Source organism: Cetorhinus maximus, chromosome 3, assembly GCF_964194155.1.
Source record: "Cetorhinus maximus chromosome 3, sCetMax3.hap1.1, whole genome shotgun sequence".
Classification (NCBI taxonomy): domain Eukaryota; kingdom Metazoa; phylum Chordata; class Chondrichthyes; order Lamniformes; family Cetorhinidae; genus Cetorhinus; species Cetorhinus maximus.
The window spans coordinates 31,447,429-31,464,979 of NC_135881.1; the positions used below are offsets into that span (position 1 = coordinate 31,447,429).

Genomic DNA, 17,551 nt, shown 5'->3' on the forward strand with positions numbered 1-17,551 from the left:
AAATAGGATGGAGTCCTTACAGGAAGCGGGGTGTGAGGAGCTGTAGTCGAGGTAGCTGTGGGAGTCGGTAGGCTTGTAATGAACATTGGTGGACAGTCTATCACCAGAAATTGAGACAGAGAAGTCAAGGAAGGGAAGGGAAATGTCAGAGATGGACCATGTGAAAATGATGGAGGGGTGGAAATTGAAAGCAAAATTAATACATTTTTCCACGTCCAGATGAGAGCATGAAGCAGCACCGAAGCAATCATCGATGTACCGGAGGAAGAGTTGTGGGAGGGGGCCGGAATAGGACTGGAACAAGGAATGTTCCGCATACCCCATAAAGAGACAGGCATAACTGGGGCCCAAGCGGGTACCCATAGTCACACCTTTTATTTGGAGGAAGTGAGAGGAGTTTAAGGAGAAATTGTTCAGTGTGAGAACAAGTTCAGACAGATGGAGGAGAGTAGTGGTGGATGGGGATTTTTCGGGCCTCTGTTCGAGGAAGAAGCGGAGAGACATCAGACCATCCCGGTGGGGGATGTAGAGGAATTGGACGTCCATGGTGAAGAGGAGGCGGTTGGGCCAGGGAACTGGAAATTGTTGATATGATGTAGGGTATCAGAGGAATCACGGATGTAGGTGGGAAGGGACTGGACAAGGGGAGAGAGAATGGAATCAAGATAGCAAGAAATGAGTTCCGTGGGGCAGGAACAGGCTGACAAAATCGGTCTGCCGGGACAGTCCCGTTTGTGGATTTTGGGTAGGAGGTAGAAGCGGGCCGTCCGAGGTTGGGAGACTATGAGGTTGGAAGCTGTGGAAGGAAGATCTCCAGAGGAGATGAGGTCAGTAACAGTCCTGGAAACAATGGCTTGATGTTCAGTGGTGGGGTCATGGTCCAGGGGGAGGAAGAGGAAGTGTCTGCGAGTTGATGCTCAGCCTCTGCGAGGTAGAGGTCAGTGCGCCAGACCTCTATTTAAATAATAGGCTGCTCTTATATTCTTCCTGCCAAAGTGGACAAGTTCACATTTTCCCACATTACATTCCATCAGCCAATTTTTGCCCACTCACTTAACCTATCTGAGTCCCTTTGCAGACTCCTTATGTCCTCTTCACAACTTACTTTCCTATCTACCTTTGTGTCATCAGCAAACTTAGCAACCATACATTCAGTCCCTTCATCCAAGCCATTGATATAAATTGTAAATAGTTCAAGCCCCAGCAGTGATCCCTGTGGCATTCTACTCGTCACATCTTGCCAACCTGAAAATGACCCATTTATGCTTACTCTCTGTTTCTCGTTAGCTAACCAATCCTCTATCCTTGCTAGTATGCTACCCCCTACACAATGCTGTAAGCTTCTCACAAAACAGTGATAGATTTTTTAAAGTATTTTGGTGTGGCACTGAAATACCCTCAGCACATTGTTTAAGAACATAAGAAATAGGTGCAGGAGTAGACCATTCAGCCCCTCAAGCCTGCTCAGCCATTCTTGGCTGAGCTTTTATATCAACACCATTTTACTGCTCTATCCCCATATCCCTTGAGTCCTTTAGCCTGGGGTCACTGTGAGTTCTGGTCTGGTGCTTGACAGCATTAAGCAGCCGAGAACTTGTAGTTGCTTTGGCTTTCTTTTCCCACCCTCTTTTACCTAAAGGATGTCGATATTATTTGTCCTAAAGACACAAAGCAAAAAACCCATTGACCTCTGCATTAACTAAACTTAATGGCCTGAATCTTCTGGTCGGCGTGTGGGGTCCGGCCCCGCTCACTGACGCATGAAATAACACGCGGTGACAACGGGCATGTGTCCCGATGTCACCACGTGTCACTCCGATCTTCAGTTCGGTGGGCGCGTACCGGAGTCAGCTGCGCGCCCGCTGAACTGTCAAAGGCCTATTAAGGCCATTTAAAAACCAATCGAAATAATTAACAGGGCTGCCTGAGCCAGCTTTTGAAAACTTTGTTTATAGGTTCAGCCCCCTAAACATGTGGCTGTATATGTATGCATATTTGACAACTGTCCCCTACAATACGTGCAGATCTTCCAATAGCTCAAGCATTAATGGAGACTAGCAGGAATAGAAACAGGGGACCATGGGCAAGGATCTGAGAATTCAAAACCAGGGTGGGAAAAATCAAGCTCAACAAAGTAATTGTAAGAACAAAACAAAACAAAATTTGTCAATGGCAATCCAGGGGAAAAATGTCCATTTGCAGGAGTTATACCTAGAACGAAGAAAATTATTGTGGCTTTTGGAGGCCAATCACCTCAGCCCCAGGACAGCACTGCAGGAGCTCCTAAGTTCAGTGTCCTCGGCCTAACCATCTTCAGGCGCTTCAGCAATAATCTTGCCTCCATCATAAAGTCTAGAAATGGGGATGTTTACTGTTGATCGCACAGTGTTCAGTCCATTAGCAAATCCTCACATAATGAAGCAGTCCTTGCCTGCATAAGCAAGAACTGAAAAACATTTAGGTTTGGACTAATGAATGGCAAGTAACTTTCACACCCCACATTGCCAGGCAATGACCATCTCCAACCAGAGAGAATCTAACCACCTTCCCTTGAAATTCAATGACGTTACCATTGCAGAAACCCCCCCACAACATCCAGGAGGTTAGCATTGACCAGAAACATAACTGGATCAGCCAAATAAATACGGTGACTACAAAAGCTGGTCAGAGGCTTGGTATTCTGTGGCAAGGAGCTCACCTCCTGACTCCCAAGAGCCCTTAGTGCAGCACCAACAACATTCAAGAAACTCAACACCATGCTGGACAAAGCAGCCTGCTTCATTGGTATTCCCTCCATGACCGCCTTAAACATTCATTCCTTCCACCACTGGTGCACTGTGGCAGCAGTGTGGACCATCTAAAAAACACAGTACGACAACATACCACGAGTTCTTCGACAGCTCCTTCCAAACATTACCACCTAGAAGGACAAGGGCAGCAGGTGCATGGGCACATTGTCATCTGCAAGTTCTCCTGCAAGTAATGCACCATCTTGACTTGGAAATACATTGCTGCTCCTTCACTGTTATTCGGTCAAAAACCTGGAACTCCCTCCCTAACAGCACTCTGGATAGAACTACACCATATGGATTGCACCATTTCAAGATAGCAGTTCATTGCTACCTTCTGAAAGGCAATTTGTGATGAGCAATAAATGCGGGCCTTGTCAGTGATATTATCCCTATACCATGAATGAAAAAAATGTGGAACAATAATAGTTTTATCACTTTATGATATCTTAATGAGATTGTTTAGTTAAAATGTAATTTAGATCCACACATAGGTTTACGAAGTACTGGCTGCTGAACTTCTGAAAGATCCAACACTGGGAGGACATCCCAAAGAAATGGAGGGAGGGGAATGAGGTTTTCTGAGGTTATGTCACTTTGACTGGAGTAGAATGGGATGCTGGTCCCAGAATCTGCACAAAATTTCTCTGAACAACGATACACCAGAGAAGTATGGAGGAGTCTTGCGGGCTGTGAGCCAGTGTGATAAGCAGCTTGATTAGAGTACCAACCTGCCAAGTCAGTTTTGCCAAGGATGGCTGCATAATTAGTGTAACGTACTGTGATCATGTCTGTTCTTCCTGAATATTACCAGCTGCCTACTGGCATGAACATTGTTAATGATGAAGTGTACCCTCCATGTTGGGTTCAGGTGGCCAAAAGCCAATTTTTGTTCAAATGACTGATGTGCTGCTGGTGCATTGTCAGAAATCCACCTATGTATATGGTGTATTCTAGTGGAGATCCTATGTAAAGATTTTTTTCAGTATTCAGTAGTGCAGCATTTGCTTGTTTCCATGTGTCGTATGTGTTTAGCTGCTGATGTTAATTCCTTCTTATCCAAGGATTCAACATCCTCCTATCCCTCATTCATACCTTATTCCAAGGCAGGTTGGCTCAAGATGCACCAGATGAAGATGACTTACCTGTTGAAAAATAAACTAGAGGTTTCTATTAATGATTTAGACTGAACTAGAAACTCAAAAGGAGTGTGGCAGATGCTGCAGAGAGACAATGTAATTGTAATTCAAGTGTGGCTGAGGAATGCAGACATGGGACTTTATTTATTCAAATGAATAACTTTACAAACTGACATTAGCAAACAAATATAGATAGTGCTTTAAAGCTACCAGAATAGTGTTGGGGAATTGTTCTTTTTTAAATATGTATTTCACACTTTTCAGAAACGCAACATACTACCAATCTTGTAGTTATGGTTGTTTGGAGATTGTCATTCAGGTCATCTCGATGCTCTTTTCTATGTGGACTTGGAAGGCTTTTTTTGCCTTACGGATGTTTCGTTCATTGTATTCTATTTTCCTGCTTATCACCCAATTGAAATGTTTTATTTGCTTACATGAATCTTATACAGTTTGAGAAAATGTTAATACTTTATTGACTGCATGACTTCTACGCTTGATTTTGTTCTAAAGGAACAGGTGTTTTTATAAAATTCATCAAAATAAACAGTTGGATCTCTGTAGGAGATCATTAGTATCCCTCTTCATTCTGCTTGTTCATTACCACTAACAGTACATGATCCCACAAAATTTAGTAGCATTTGGCTAATGTCTCATTATTTGCCTTAAGGAACATTGGAAACTGGAGTAAGCCATTTAGTTCCTAGAGACTACAGCACCTTTCAGTTATATCATGGCAGATCTGTACCTCAACTCCATTTACCTGCCATTGCTCCATGTCCCTTGGTACCCTGACAAATAAAAATTGAGTAATTTCAATCTTGAAAGCTCTAATTGTCCCAGCATCCACAGCTTTTTGGGTAAAGAATTCCTGATCTCTTCTAAGATTTGTATGAAAAAGTGCTTCCTGATTATTTTTTATTTATTTGTTCATCGTATGTACGCGTTGCTGTCTGGGCCAGCGTTTATTGCCCATGCTAACTGCCCTTTAGAAGGTGATGGTGAGCTGCCTTTTTGAACCACTATAGTGCATGCGTTGTAAATACACCCACAATGCTGTTAGGAAGGGAGTTCCAGGATTTTGATCCAACAACAGTGGAATAACGGCAATATAGTTCCAAATCAGGATGGTGTGTGACTTCGAGGGGAAGTTGCAGGTGGTGGTGTTCCCATGCATCTGCTGCCCATTTTATGTACTTGCAACAGGTAGTAGACATCTGGTAGGGTTTGGTAGGTGCTGTGGAAGGAGACTTCGTGAGTTGCTGCAGTGTATTTTGCAGCTGGTACACAATGCTGCTACTGTGCTTCGATGGTGGAGGGAGTGATTGTTTAAGGTGGTGGATGGGGTGCCAAACAAATGGGCTGCTTGTCCTGTTTTCCCATCTAAATGACCTAGCTCTAATTTTTAGGTAATATCCTCTTGTTCTTAATTCCCCACTGAAATAAATGGTTTCTTTAGATCTACTCCATCAAATTCTTTTAACATTTTAAACAGCTCGATCAGATAAACTTCAATCTTCTGTGCTCAAGGGAATACAAGTTAAATTTATGCAATTTATCTTCATAATTTTACGCTGTAAATCCCTGCATCATTCTGTTGACTCTGTTCTGCACCACTTTCTGAGGAATGGTGCCCAAAGGAAATACAGTACTCCAAGCAGAGTCAGATCAAGGTTCTATACAATGGAAATAAATTTTTGACCCTTCTAGCCCCACTGAGGTAAAGGTCTACATTTCCATTAGCCTATTGATTTCTTTTTGAATCTGTTTGCTTTAAATGATTTGTGCACTTGCACTCCCAAATCTCATTGCTGCTCTGCAGGCCCTAATTTCTCACCATTTAGCAATACTCAGATTCATCTTTCTTAGATCAAAAGTGGATGACTACATACTTATCAACATTAAAGTCCATCTGCCATTGTTCTGCCAAATCTCTTAATCTGTCTGTGGCCTTCCCTTCTCCCATCGCCACTTCCTCCTAATTTTTAAAAATTATTTTATGGGATATGGGCATCACTGGCTAGGCCAGCGTTTTATTGCCCATGCCTAAATGTTCTTGAGAATGTGGTGGTGAGCTGCCTTCTTGAACCGCTGCAGTCCATGTGGTGTAGGTATACCCACAGTGTTGTTAGGGAGGGATTTCCAGGATTTTGGCCCAGCAATAGTGAAGGAACGGCGATATAGTTCCAAGTCAGGATGGTGTGTGGCTTGGAGGGGAACATGCAGGGGCGGTGGTGTTCTCATGCATCTGCTGGCCTTGTCCTTTTAGGTGGTAGTAATCTTTTCAAGCCAGTATGTAGAAGGTCCTACAAGAGAGGGACCGGTCCTGGACTTAATTTTAGGGAATGAGGCCAGGCAAGTAGTAGAGGTATCAGTGGGGGAGCATTTTGCAGATAGTGATCGTAACTCCATTAGATTCAAGGTTGTTATGCAAAAGAACAAGGATGGTCCAGAAACCAGAGTTCTAAATTGGGGGAGGTTGATTTTAATATGATTAGATTTGATTTAGCCAGAGTGGACTGGGAGCAGCTACTTTTAGGTAAATCTGCGTCAGAGCAGTGGGACTCATTCAAGAAGGAAATAGGGAGAGTACAGGGCCAACATATTCCAGTAAAGATAAAGGGTGGGACCAACAAATCCAGGGAACCAGGATTGGATAGAGAAAAAGAGAGGCTTATGGCAGGTACCGAGGGCTCAAAACAGCGGAGGCCCTAGAGGAGTATAGAATATGTAGGGGGGAACTTAAAAAGAAATTAGGAGAGCAAAAAGGGGGCATGAAAAAACATTGGCAGGTAAAATAAAGGAAAATCCAAAATTATTTTACAAGTACATTAAGAGTAAGAGGATAACTAGGGAAAAAATAGGGCCCATTAAGGACCTTAGTGGTAATTTGTGTGTGGAGCTGGAAGACGTCGGTAGGGTTCTAAATGAATACTTTGTGTCGGTGTTCATAGGTGAGTGGGACGACATGGGTATGGAAATCAGGCAGAAGGAGTGTGATATAATTAAAGAAATTAGCATAAAAAGGAAGGAGGTTCTAAGTGGTCTGGCTTAAAAGTAGATATATCTCCAGGCCTGGATGAAATGTATCCCAGGCTGTTGAGTGAGGCAAGGGAGGAGATAGCAGGGGCTCTGGCAATAATTTTCAATACCTCTCTGGCCAAAGGGGAGATGCCAGAGGACTGGAGGACAGCTAATGTGATACCATTATTCAAGAAGGGAGGAAGGGATAAACCAGGGCACTACAGGCCAGTCGGTCTAACCTCAGTGGTGGGGAAACTATTGGAAGCAATTCTGAGAGACAGAGTTAATCTACACTTGGAGAGGCAGAGATGAATCAAGGACAGTCAGCATGGTTTTGTTAAGGGGAGGTCATGTCTGACCAATTTGATTGAATTTTTTGAAGAGGTGACCAGGTGTGTAGATGAGGGCAATGCATTTGACGTAGTCTACTTGGACTTCAGCAAGGCTTTTGATAAGGTCCCACATGGGAGACTGATAATGAAGGTAAAAGCCCATGGGATCCAGAGCAATTTGGCAAATTGGATCCAGAATTGGCTTGAGTGGCAGGAAGCAGAGAGTGATGGTTGAGGAGTGTTTTTGTGACTGGATGCCTGTGTCCAGTGGGGTTCCACAGAGATCGGTCTTGGGTCCATTGCTGTTTGTGGTATATATAAACGATTTAGACTTGAATGTAGGAGGGTTGATCAGTAAGTTCGTGGATGACATGAAAATTGATGGGGTGGTAAATAGTGAGGATAGCCTTGGATTGCAGGAGGATATAGACGGGCTGGTCAGATGGGCTGATCAGTGGCAAATGGAATTTAATCCGGATAAGTGTGAGGTGATGCACTTGGGCAGGACAAACAAGGCACGGGAATACATGATGAATGGTGGGACCCTGGGAAGTACCGAGGATCAGAGGGGCCTTGGTGTGCATGTCCACCGGTCCCTTAAGCTAGTGGGACAGGTAGATAAGGTGGTTAAGAAGGCATATAGGATACTTGCCTTTATTAGCCGAGGCATAGAATATAAGAGCAGGGAGGTTATGCTGGAACTGTATAAAACACTGGTTAGGCCACAGCTAGAGTATTGCGTGCAGTTCTGGAATGCGCACTATAGGAAGGATGTGATTGCACTAGAGAAAGTGCAGAGGAGGTTTACCAGGATGTTGCCTGGGCTGGAGAGATTTAATTGTGAGGAGAGATCGGATAGACTGGGGTTATTTTCCCTGGAGCAGAGGAGATTGAGGGGGGACATGATTGAGGTGTATAAAATTCTGAGGGGCATAGATAGGGTAGACAGGAAGGAACTTTTCCCCTTGGTGGAGGGATCAATAACCAAGGGGCATAGATTTAAGGTAAGGGGCAAGGGGTTTAGAGGGGTGTGAGGAAGAATTTTTTCACCCAGAGGGTGGTGAGAATGTGGAACTCACTGCCTGAAAGGATGGTAGAGGCAGAAACCCTCATAACATTAAAGAAGTATTTGGATGTGCATTGCGATGCCATGGCATACAAAGCCATGGGCCTAGTGCTGGAAAATGGGATTAGAATAGTTAGGCACTTGTTTGACCGGCGCAGACTCGATGGGCTGAAGAGCCTTTTTCTGTGCTGTAGAGCTCCATGATTCTATGACTCATGGGTTTGGAAGGTGCTGTCAAAAGAGCCTTGGTGAGTTCCATCTTGTAGATGGTACACACTGCTGCCACTGTGCGTGGAGGGAGTGGATGATGAAAGTGGTCGATAGGGTGCCAGCCATTTGGGCTGCTTTGCCTTGGATGGTGTCAAGTTTCTTGAGTATTATTGGAGCTGCACTCATCCAGACAAGTGGAGAGTATTCCATCACACTCCTGACTTCTGCCTTGTAGATGGTGGAGAGGCTTTGGGGAGTCAGGAGGTGAGTTACTCTCTGCAGAATTCCAAGCCTCTGACCTGCTCTTGTAGCCACAGCATTTATATGGCTGGTCCAGTTCAGTTTCTAGTCAATGGTAACCCCCAGGATGTTGATAGTGGGAAATTCAGTGATGGTAATGTCATGGGGAGATGGTCATCGCCTAGCACTTGTGTGGCGCAAATGTTACTTGTCACTTAGCAGCCCAAGCCTGAATATTGTTCAGGTCTTACTGCATGTGGGCATGACACAGGTGCAGCAAGCAATTAGGAAGGCAAATGGAATGTTGGCCTTCATTGCAAGAGGATTTGAGTTCAGAAGTAGGGATGTCTTACTGCAGTTATACAGGGCCTTGGTGAGACCACACCTGGGGTATTGCGTGCAGTTTTGGTCTCCCTAACTAAGAAAGAATATACTTTCCATAGAGGGAGTTTAGCAAAGGTTCACTAGGCTGATACTGGGGATGGCAGGACTGTCGTATGAGGAGAAATTAGTTCGACTGGACCTGTATTCACTAGAGTTTAGAAGAATGAGAGGGGATCTAATTGAAATGTATAAAATTCTAACAGGACTGGACAGACTGGATGCAGGGAGGATGTTTCCCCTGGTTGGGGAGTCTAGACCAGGGGCCACAGTCTCAGGATACGGGGCAGGCCATTTAGGACTGAGATGAGGAAAAACTTCTTCGCTCAGAAGGTGGTCAACCTGTGGAATTCTCTACCACAGAAGGCTGTGGAGGCCGGGTCACTGAGTATATTCAAGAAATAAATTGATGAACCTTTGGATATTAGGGGCTTCAAGGGATATGGAGAGAAAGTAGGAATATGGCGTTGAGATAGAGGATCAGCCATGATCATATTGAATGGCGGAGCAGGCTTGATGGACCAAATGGCCTACTCCTGCTCCTAGTTTTTATGTTTCTATGACTGCTTCAGTATCTGACGAGTCGCGAATGGTGCTGAACATTGTGCAATCATCAGCGAACATCCCTGCTTCTGACCTTATGATGGAAGGAAGGTCATTGATGAAGCAGCTGAAGATGGCTGGGCCTAGGACACTACCCTGAGGAACTCCTGCAGTGATGTCCTGGAGCTGAGATGATTGACCTCAGTAACCACAACCATCTTCCTTTGTGCTAGGTATGACTCCAACCAGTGGAGAGTTTTCCCCCTTATTCCCATTGACTGTAGTTTTGCTAGGGCTCCTTGATGCCACACTCAGTTAAATGCTGCCTTGATGTCAAGGACAGTCACTCTCACCTCACGTCCTGAGTTTAAGGCTGTAATGACGTCAGGAGCTGAGTGGCCCTGGCGGAACCCAAACTGAGTGTCAGTGAGCAGGTTATTGCTGAGTAAATGCTGCTTGATAGCACTGCTGGAGAATTGGTTGGAGAACTTATTTTCCAGTCCCATACTTGGAAAGGGCAAACTCTCATTGGGTTATTTTTATCATGGACAGATTGGATGAGTGATCCGCCTGTGGCATTCTGCAATCCCTGGATGAACATATGCTCATTTCTCTATCCAGGCCTGTTTTCAATCCATGGGTGACATTCTATAAGAAATGATATTATAGCTATGCTGTATAGAAATATGTAGACATACACACACACACATGCATATATAATACACATATATGTCTTATATATAGTATATATTAAAATTACATATTCTTGGTTGGTATTCTGTGTTATGGTACAATGGATGGTAAATGCTGAGCTGCTCAAATCCCAGAGGGAAACTTGAACCAGCTGCCACAACTGTTTCACAATTTGTATTTTTATTTCGAGATGCGTGCCTTGAATTCAGTAGTAATAAGACCACCGAATCTTAGCTGTTTTCCTTACAAAGCTAAATTAAACATTTATTAATAAAATAAATGATTTTAAGCACATACATAGGTTTACAGATTACTACAATGATAACTCCTAGCTCCCCTAATTAATCTAGCTCCCAGTTACACCTCCATTAAGGCAACAGTAAAACAACATTGATTTCAATAGACCCAGGCGAAGCACACAGTATCCTGGACAGTGATATTTAAAATGAATTCTCTTAGCTTCAGTTCCTGGAGACAGCAGCTTGGTACATAGAGGCTAGAAGCTTTTCACACTTGTTAGATCTTACAATTCCTTTTTCTTATTCATAACCCAGCTTCTTTATACGGTCTCTCCCTTTTTATTGTAAATCCTATTGTTCCGATATGTCTTTACAACTTTATTTTTTCCATAATATAAATCTTCTATTGTATTCATATTATCAGTAATCTTTGGGAAAAATAAACACACTGGTTAGTTTAGCCTCTTATGGCTAGGTGTAACACCTTACCATCTCTTTGAAATTCACTACTCTAGCAAATGTTCTTCACACCTCAAATTGTAAAATTTAAGCCATTTTTATGTATATAGCATTTCAAACCTAGCTTCTCTTTTGATATCTCAACAGTCCCAGACTAGCTATCTGCAATTCAATTAGATCCCCCCCATACACATCCACACAGAGAAACTAATCCAAACCCCACTATTAAGCTACCTTTACAATAAATGACAATAATATTATGAAAATTATTATATTTTCATGACATCTGCTACATCTGCTATCCTTGCCTTTCTAGGTGGTAGAGGTCATGAGGCCGGGAAGTGCGGTTGAAGAAACCTTGGCAAGTTGCTGTAGTGCGTCTTGTAAATAGTACATTCTGCAGCCACAATGGCTCTGGTGGAGGGGATAAATGTTCAAAGTGGTGGATGAGGTGCCAATCAAGATTATTGCTTTGCCCTGGATGATAAAAGCAAAATACTATGGATGCTAGAAATCTGAAATAAAAACAGAAAGTTATGGAAAAGCTCAGTAGATCTGCCAGCATCTGTGGAGAGAGAAACAGAATTAATGTTTCAAGTCCAATGTGACTTCTTCGGAACTGAAGAGAGTTAGAAACACGATGGGTTTTATGTTGTTGAAAAAGGGGGGAGGGGGAGGTGGAGCAAATAGCAGCTCAGGGATAGGTTAGAGGGCAGGAATGATTAATGAGAGTGGTAATGATGGTACTAAAGACTAAAGCTTTGGTTCAGAGTAGGTGTTAATAGCAGACTAAAGGTCAGCACTTTCTGAAAGCAAAATAGCAGAATGTGTTAATAGCAGAAAAAGGGTCAGCACTGTCTGAAAGCAACAACATGAGAACAAAATACAGACAGGCACTTAGAGGGGAAAAAATTCAAACTGCAGGACAGAGTTCAAGGTCTGAGGTTGTTGAACTGAATGTTGAATCCAGAGCCTGTAAAGTGCCTAATCAGAAGATCGGGTGCTGTTCCTCCAGTTTGTGTTGGGTTCACTGGAACATTGCAGCAGGCCAAGGACGGACATGTGGGCATGAGAACAAGGTGGTGAATTGAAACGGCAAGCAACAGGAAGGTCGGGGTCAAGCTTGCAGACTGAGCCAAAGCTGTTCGGAAAGCAGTCACACAGTCTGCGTTTGGTTTCCCCAATGTAGGGGAGGCCACATTGTAAGCAGCAAATACAGTGGACTAAATTGAAAGACATACAAGTAAATTGGTGTTTCACCGGAAGGAGTGTTTGGGGCCTTGAGCAGGGAGGAGGTAAAGAGGCAGTTGTTACACCTCCTGCGATTGCATGGGAAGGTGCCGTGGGATGCGGTTGAGGTATTGGAGGTGATAGAAGAATGGACCAGGGTGTCATGGGGGGAATAGTCCATTCAGAGTACTGACAGGGGAGGTGAGGAGAGGATGTGTTTGGTGGTGGCATCATGCTAGAGTTGGCGGAAATGGTGGCGAATGATCCGTTGAATTTGGAGGCTGGCGGGGTGGAAAGTAAGGGCAAGGGGAACCCTATCTTGGTTCTGGGACAGAGGAAAATAGGAACATATGAACATAGGAGTTGGTCATTTGGCCCCTTGAGCCTGCTCCGCCATTTAACTCGATCATGGCTGATTTTCTACCTCAATGCCATCTTCCTGCACTATCTCTGTATCTCTTGATGTCATTGGTATCTAGAAACCTATTGACCTCTGCTTTGAATATACTCAGTGACTGAGCATCCACAGCCCTCAAATGAGGGGAAGGGGTGATGGCATAAGTGTGGGAAATGGATCGGATGTGATTGAGGGCCCTGTTAATCATAATGGGAGGAAATCCTTGGCTAAGGAAAAAGGAAGACATGTCAGAAGCGCCGTTGTGGAAGGTAGCATCATCAGAACAGATGGGACGGAGATGGAGAAATTGGGAGAACGGAATGGAGTCCTTACAGGAAGCAGGGTGTGAGGAGGTGTACTCGAGTTAGCTGTGGAAATCGGTGGCCTTGTAATCAATATTAGTAGACAGTCTATCACCAGAAATGGAGACAGAGAAGCCAAGGAAGGGAAGAGAAGTGTCGGAGATGGACCACGTGAAGGCGAGAGAGGGGTGGAAATTGGAAGATAAATTGATGAATTTTTCCAGATCCAGATGAGAGCACAAAGTGACACCAATACAGTCATTGATGTACTGGTAAAAGCGTTGTGGGAGCGGGCCTGAGTAGGACTTGAGTGATGTTGAGTTTCTTCAGTGTTTTTGGAGCTGCACTCATCCAGGTAAGTGAAGAGTATTCCATCACACTCTTGACTTGTGTCTTGTAGGTGGTCAAAAGGCTCTGTGGAGTTAGGAAGTGAGTCACCCGCTGCTGAGCACCCAGCCTCTGACTTGTTCTTGTAGCAACAGTATTTATGTAGCCAATGGTGACTTCCAGGATATTAATGGTAACTTTTTTTAATTCATTTATGGGATGTTGGGATCACTGGCTAGGCCAGCATTTATTACCCATTGAATGTCAAGGGTTGGATTTTGGGGGTGCGCAATTGTCTTTCTGGTTGGGGGTAATTGTTGCTTCATAAGTATGTTTCTGTGAGTATGACTATGTTGAGCTGATCCTTGACTAGTCTGTTGGTTGGAGAACTTATTTTCCACTTTGGCACGAGTCCCTTGATGTTAGTGAGGATGACTTTGCAGGGCCAACTGGGCAGGGTGTGCCTTTTGTCTTCTCTGAATCCAATGCCTAGGCTGAAGTTGGGTGGTCAATCGATTTTAGTTTTATTATACTTCTTTGTAGCGGTTTGATACAACTGATTGGCCTGTTAGGCCGCTGCAGAGGGCAACTTAGGGTCAAACACATTGTCACGGGTCCGGAGTCAAGTTTAGGCCAGACCAGGAAGGCAGATTTCGTTCCCTAAAGGACATTAAGTGAACCAGTTGGGTTTTTATGGCAAGTCGATAGCTTCATGGTCACCATTACTCATACAAAATGCCACGGTGGGATTTGAACTAATTTCTCTGAATTGTTCACCCAGACCTCCAGGTTCCTAATGCAATAACATAAATATTATACTACAGTACCCATGTTGTATTTATTTTATGATTTTATAATTATTTTACGTTCTGTAATTTGTTTGGTGACAGGACAAAATTGGTGGCTATAAGCTATTTCATTAAATATTTTCATGCAAATGTACATGCACCCCATGGGAAAGTGTTCCATAAATCTACAAAGTGCAAAAACAGGTCTTCATTAAAAAATAATGTGGTGCAGACGCATAGACTAAACACTTATTAGTCTGCTCATCTTGCTGATCTATGCCAGGGTATAGTAGAGGTTCTACAATTGGTCACAGCAGCCTCAGTTACTCGGGGGAAAATCAGTCAGGCTCCATGCTTTCGACTGCTAACCAGCAATACATGCTGAAAAATGGGCACGCATAGATGTTGGATAAGGACAAAATCGGCTTGACTCTGATTGCTCTGCTGTCAGATAGCTTCATATCACTCACCACTACGTTCGTGCAGAGAATGACCACATAGCTGAAATATGAAATCAGATTCTCATAGGAGCTGATGCCTTTTAGGAGTTGAAGAGAGAAAAATGACAAAGATAATACCAGCCAAAGTAAAAGAGAGTGCAGAATGTGTTGAGGCACTTCTTATTTTTGGTTTGTGCTACTGCAGAGAAAATAGCAGGTCTTAAATCTGCTGTCAATGATAACTTCTGCTTCTTGAGTGTATGTAAATATTATAGTCCTACATCCTGCATCATTGGCCTGTGGCACCTGTATGGGCCTTAGCTCTGTACATGTATTTGTTCCCTGTCTGAGCCATTGTTTACCATAGGTCTAAAATTATTATCTGGAAAGGCTGCACTGATCCAGGCTTTCATTTTAAATGTCTAACCTCAGGAATTACATGTTCCCACGCATGAACTACCCACATTTTCTTAGCACTAGGTGATGCTTCACATCTGAAATCCCTGTTTAGAAAGAACATACAGGATCTTAAATTGAAGAATGGGGACAACTAGCCTAAAGCTATATTTTTGTTATCCAACATATGTTGATGGGATGTATCAAAACACGAAGAAACAATAGAAATAAGGAAAGCATAAAATAATTGAAAACATATATTTATAAAAAGAGCATACAAAGGATAACTATTAATATTTAATATGTTACCAAGTTAATTTTTCACAAGTATTTGTTTGTCACTTATTACAGTCATTGGCTTTTTCTTCCATTATACATCTGAGAATGGGTTTGTGTGCATATTGTATGTACTGATTTCATATATTCTGTTTATGTTTCGCACCAGGGATCTGAGCAATAATAATATATTGGTTTTGGGTCCTGGCGCCTTTTCACAACTATCAAGCTTACACTTTTTGTAAGTATTTTCCTAATGGTTTTGTGCTGAAATTGTTAAAACATAATGATATAGACAAATCAAATGTAGCCACCATGCTTTGAAAATGTTGATAGCCATTGAGTGCCTTTTGAAATACTCAGTCCTCATATGTAAATTTATTAGCAAAATTATGTGCCTATACCTTTTTTTCCATTTCATTGAATTACATGATTTAAATAAATAATACAGGAGTATTATATACAAACATACGAATTAGGAGCAGGAGTAGGCCACTCGGCCCCTCGAACCTCCTCTGCCATTCAATAAGATCATGACTGATCTAAATGTAACCTTAAACCCGCATTCCTGCATGCCCCCGATAACCTTTCACCCCCTTATTAATCAAGAATCTATCTAGCTCTGCCTTAAAAATATTCAAAGACTCTGCTTCCACCGCCTTTTGAGGAAGAGAGTTCCAAAGACTCATGATCCTCTGAGAGAAAAAAATTCTCCTCATCTCTGTCTTAAATGAGTGACCTCTTATTTTTAAATAGTGACCCCGAGTTCTAGATTTTCCCACGAGAGGAAATATCCTCTCCACATCCACCCTGTTAAGATCCCTCAGGATCTCATGTGTTTCGATCAAGTTGTCTCTTACTCTTCTGAACTCCAGTAGACACAAACCTAACCTGTCCAACCTTTCCTCATAAGACAACCTGCCCATTCCTGGTATTAGTCTAGTAAACCTTCTCTGAACTGCTTCTAACACATTTACATCTTTCCTTAAAAAGGGAGACCAGTGTTGTACACAGTACTCCAGATGTGGTCTCACCAGTGCCCTGTACAACTGAAGCATAACTTTTGTAATCAATTCCCCTCACAATAAATGATAACATTCTATTAGCTTTCTTAATTACCTGCTGTACCTGCATTCTAGCCTTTTGTGATTCAGGCACTAGGACACCCAGATCCCTCTGAATCTCAGAGCTCTGCAATCTCTCACGATTTAGATAATAGACTTCTTTTTTATTCTTCCTGCCAAAATGGATGATGCTCAGTTAATAAGAATATCATTGGAAGAGTGCACGATAGTAGTTAGAAAGTTAGTTTTGATAACTGGCATAATAGCTTGAACTGTGTATTTAATTTGAGTTTCTGAAAGGTATGTACAACTCATTGTAACTTATTTCAACAGATGAAGAAACTCGCAATACTGTCTTTAACCTTATCTGTTTAAATAACTTACAAAATTTATTGGAAAGCATGATGAAAGATTAAGAACTTATTAATCTGAAAGAGTAGTATGTTATTGGTAATTAGGGTAAAATCAAATATTTAAAAATGGAAAACATAGGTATTTCATAGTCATGATGACACAGAAGGAGGCTATTCAACCTATCAACTCGATGTCAGCTCTCTATGCAGCAAGCCAGTCAGTTCAATTTCCCTGCTCTATCCCTGTAACCCTGCAAGTTTATTTTCCTCATGTGCCTATCCAACTCTTTTTGAGATTATTGGTTGTCTCAGCTTCCACCGCTCTCATAGACAGCAAGTTCCAGGTCATTACCCCCACTGCGTAAAAAAGTTCTTCCTCGCATTTTGTCTCACATATTGCCTAAAACCTTAAATCTGTGTACCCAGTCCTTATTACATCAGCTAATATTTTCTTTGTCTGCTTTATCTAATTTGTCATAATCTTGTACACTTCCATCAGCTCTCCCTTCAACCTCCTTTGCTCCATGGAGAACAACTCCAACTTCTCTAACCTCACCATGTAGCTAAATACTGCCAACCCTGGAACCATTTTGGTAAATCTACACTACACCCTCTCAAGGATCTTCACATCCTTTCTAAATTGTGGGGATCAGAACTGCGTTCAATACTCCAGTTGTGACTTAGAGCTTTATAAAGGTTCAGCATAGCTTCTCTGCTTCAATATCCCTATTTATGAAGCCCAAGATTCCCTATGCTTTGCTAACTACTCTCTCAATATGTCCTACCACCTTCAAAGATCGATGCACATGAGTTCCAGGTCCCTCTGCTTCTACACATTCTTTAGAACTGTTAAATCTATATTG

At 42.7% G+C, this 17,551-nt stretch overlaps 1 protein-coding gene across 2 annotated transcripts in view; it reads left to right on the top strand.

Annotated features, from left to right (window-relative positions):
* The window catches only part of LOC144672718 (uncharacterized), a 145,878-nt gene that overhangs the window by 86,707 nt on the left and 41,620 nt on the right, over window positions 1-17,551 (top strand). For both annotated transcript variants that reach the window (XM_078534673.1, XM_078534664.1), the window contains one exon: window positions 15,441-15,512. In XM_078534673.1, coding sequence (XP_078390799.1) covers window positions 15,441-15,512 — 72 coding nt within the window. The remainder of the gene's footprint in view (window positions 1-15,440; window positions 15,513-17,551) is intronic.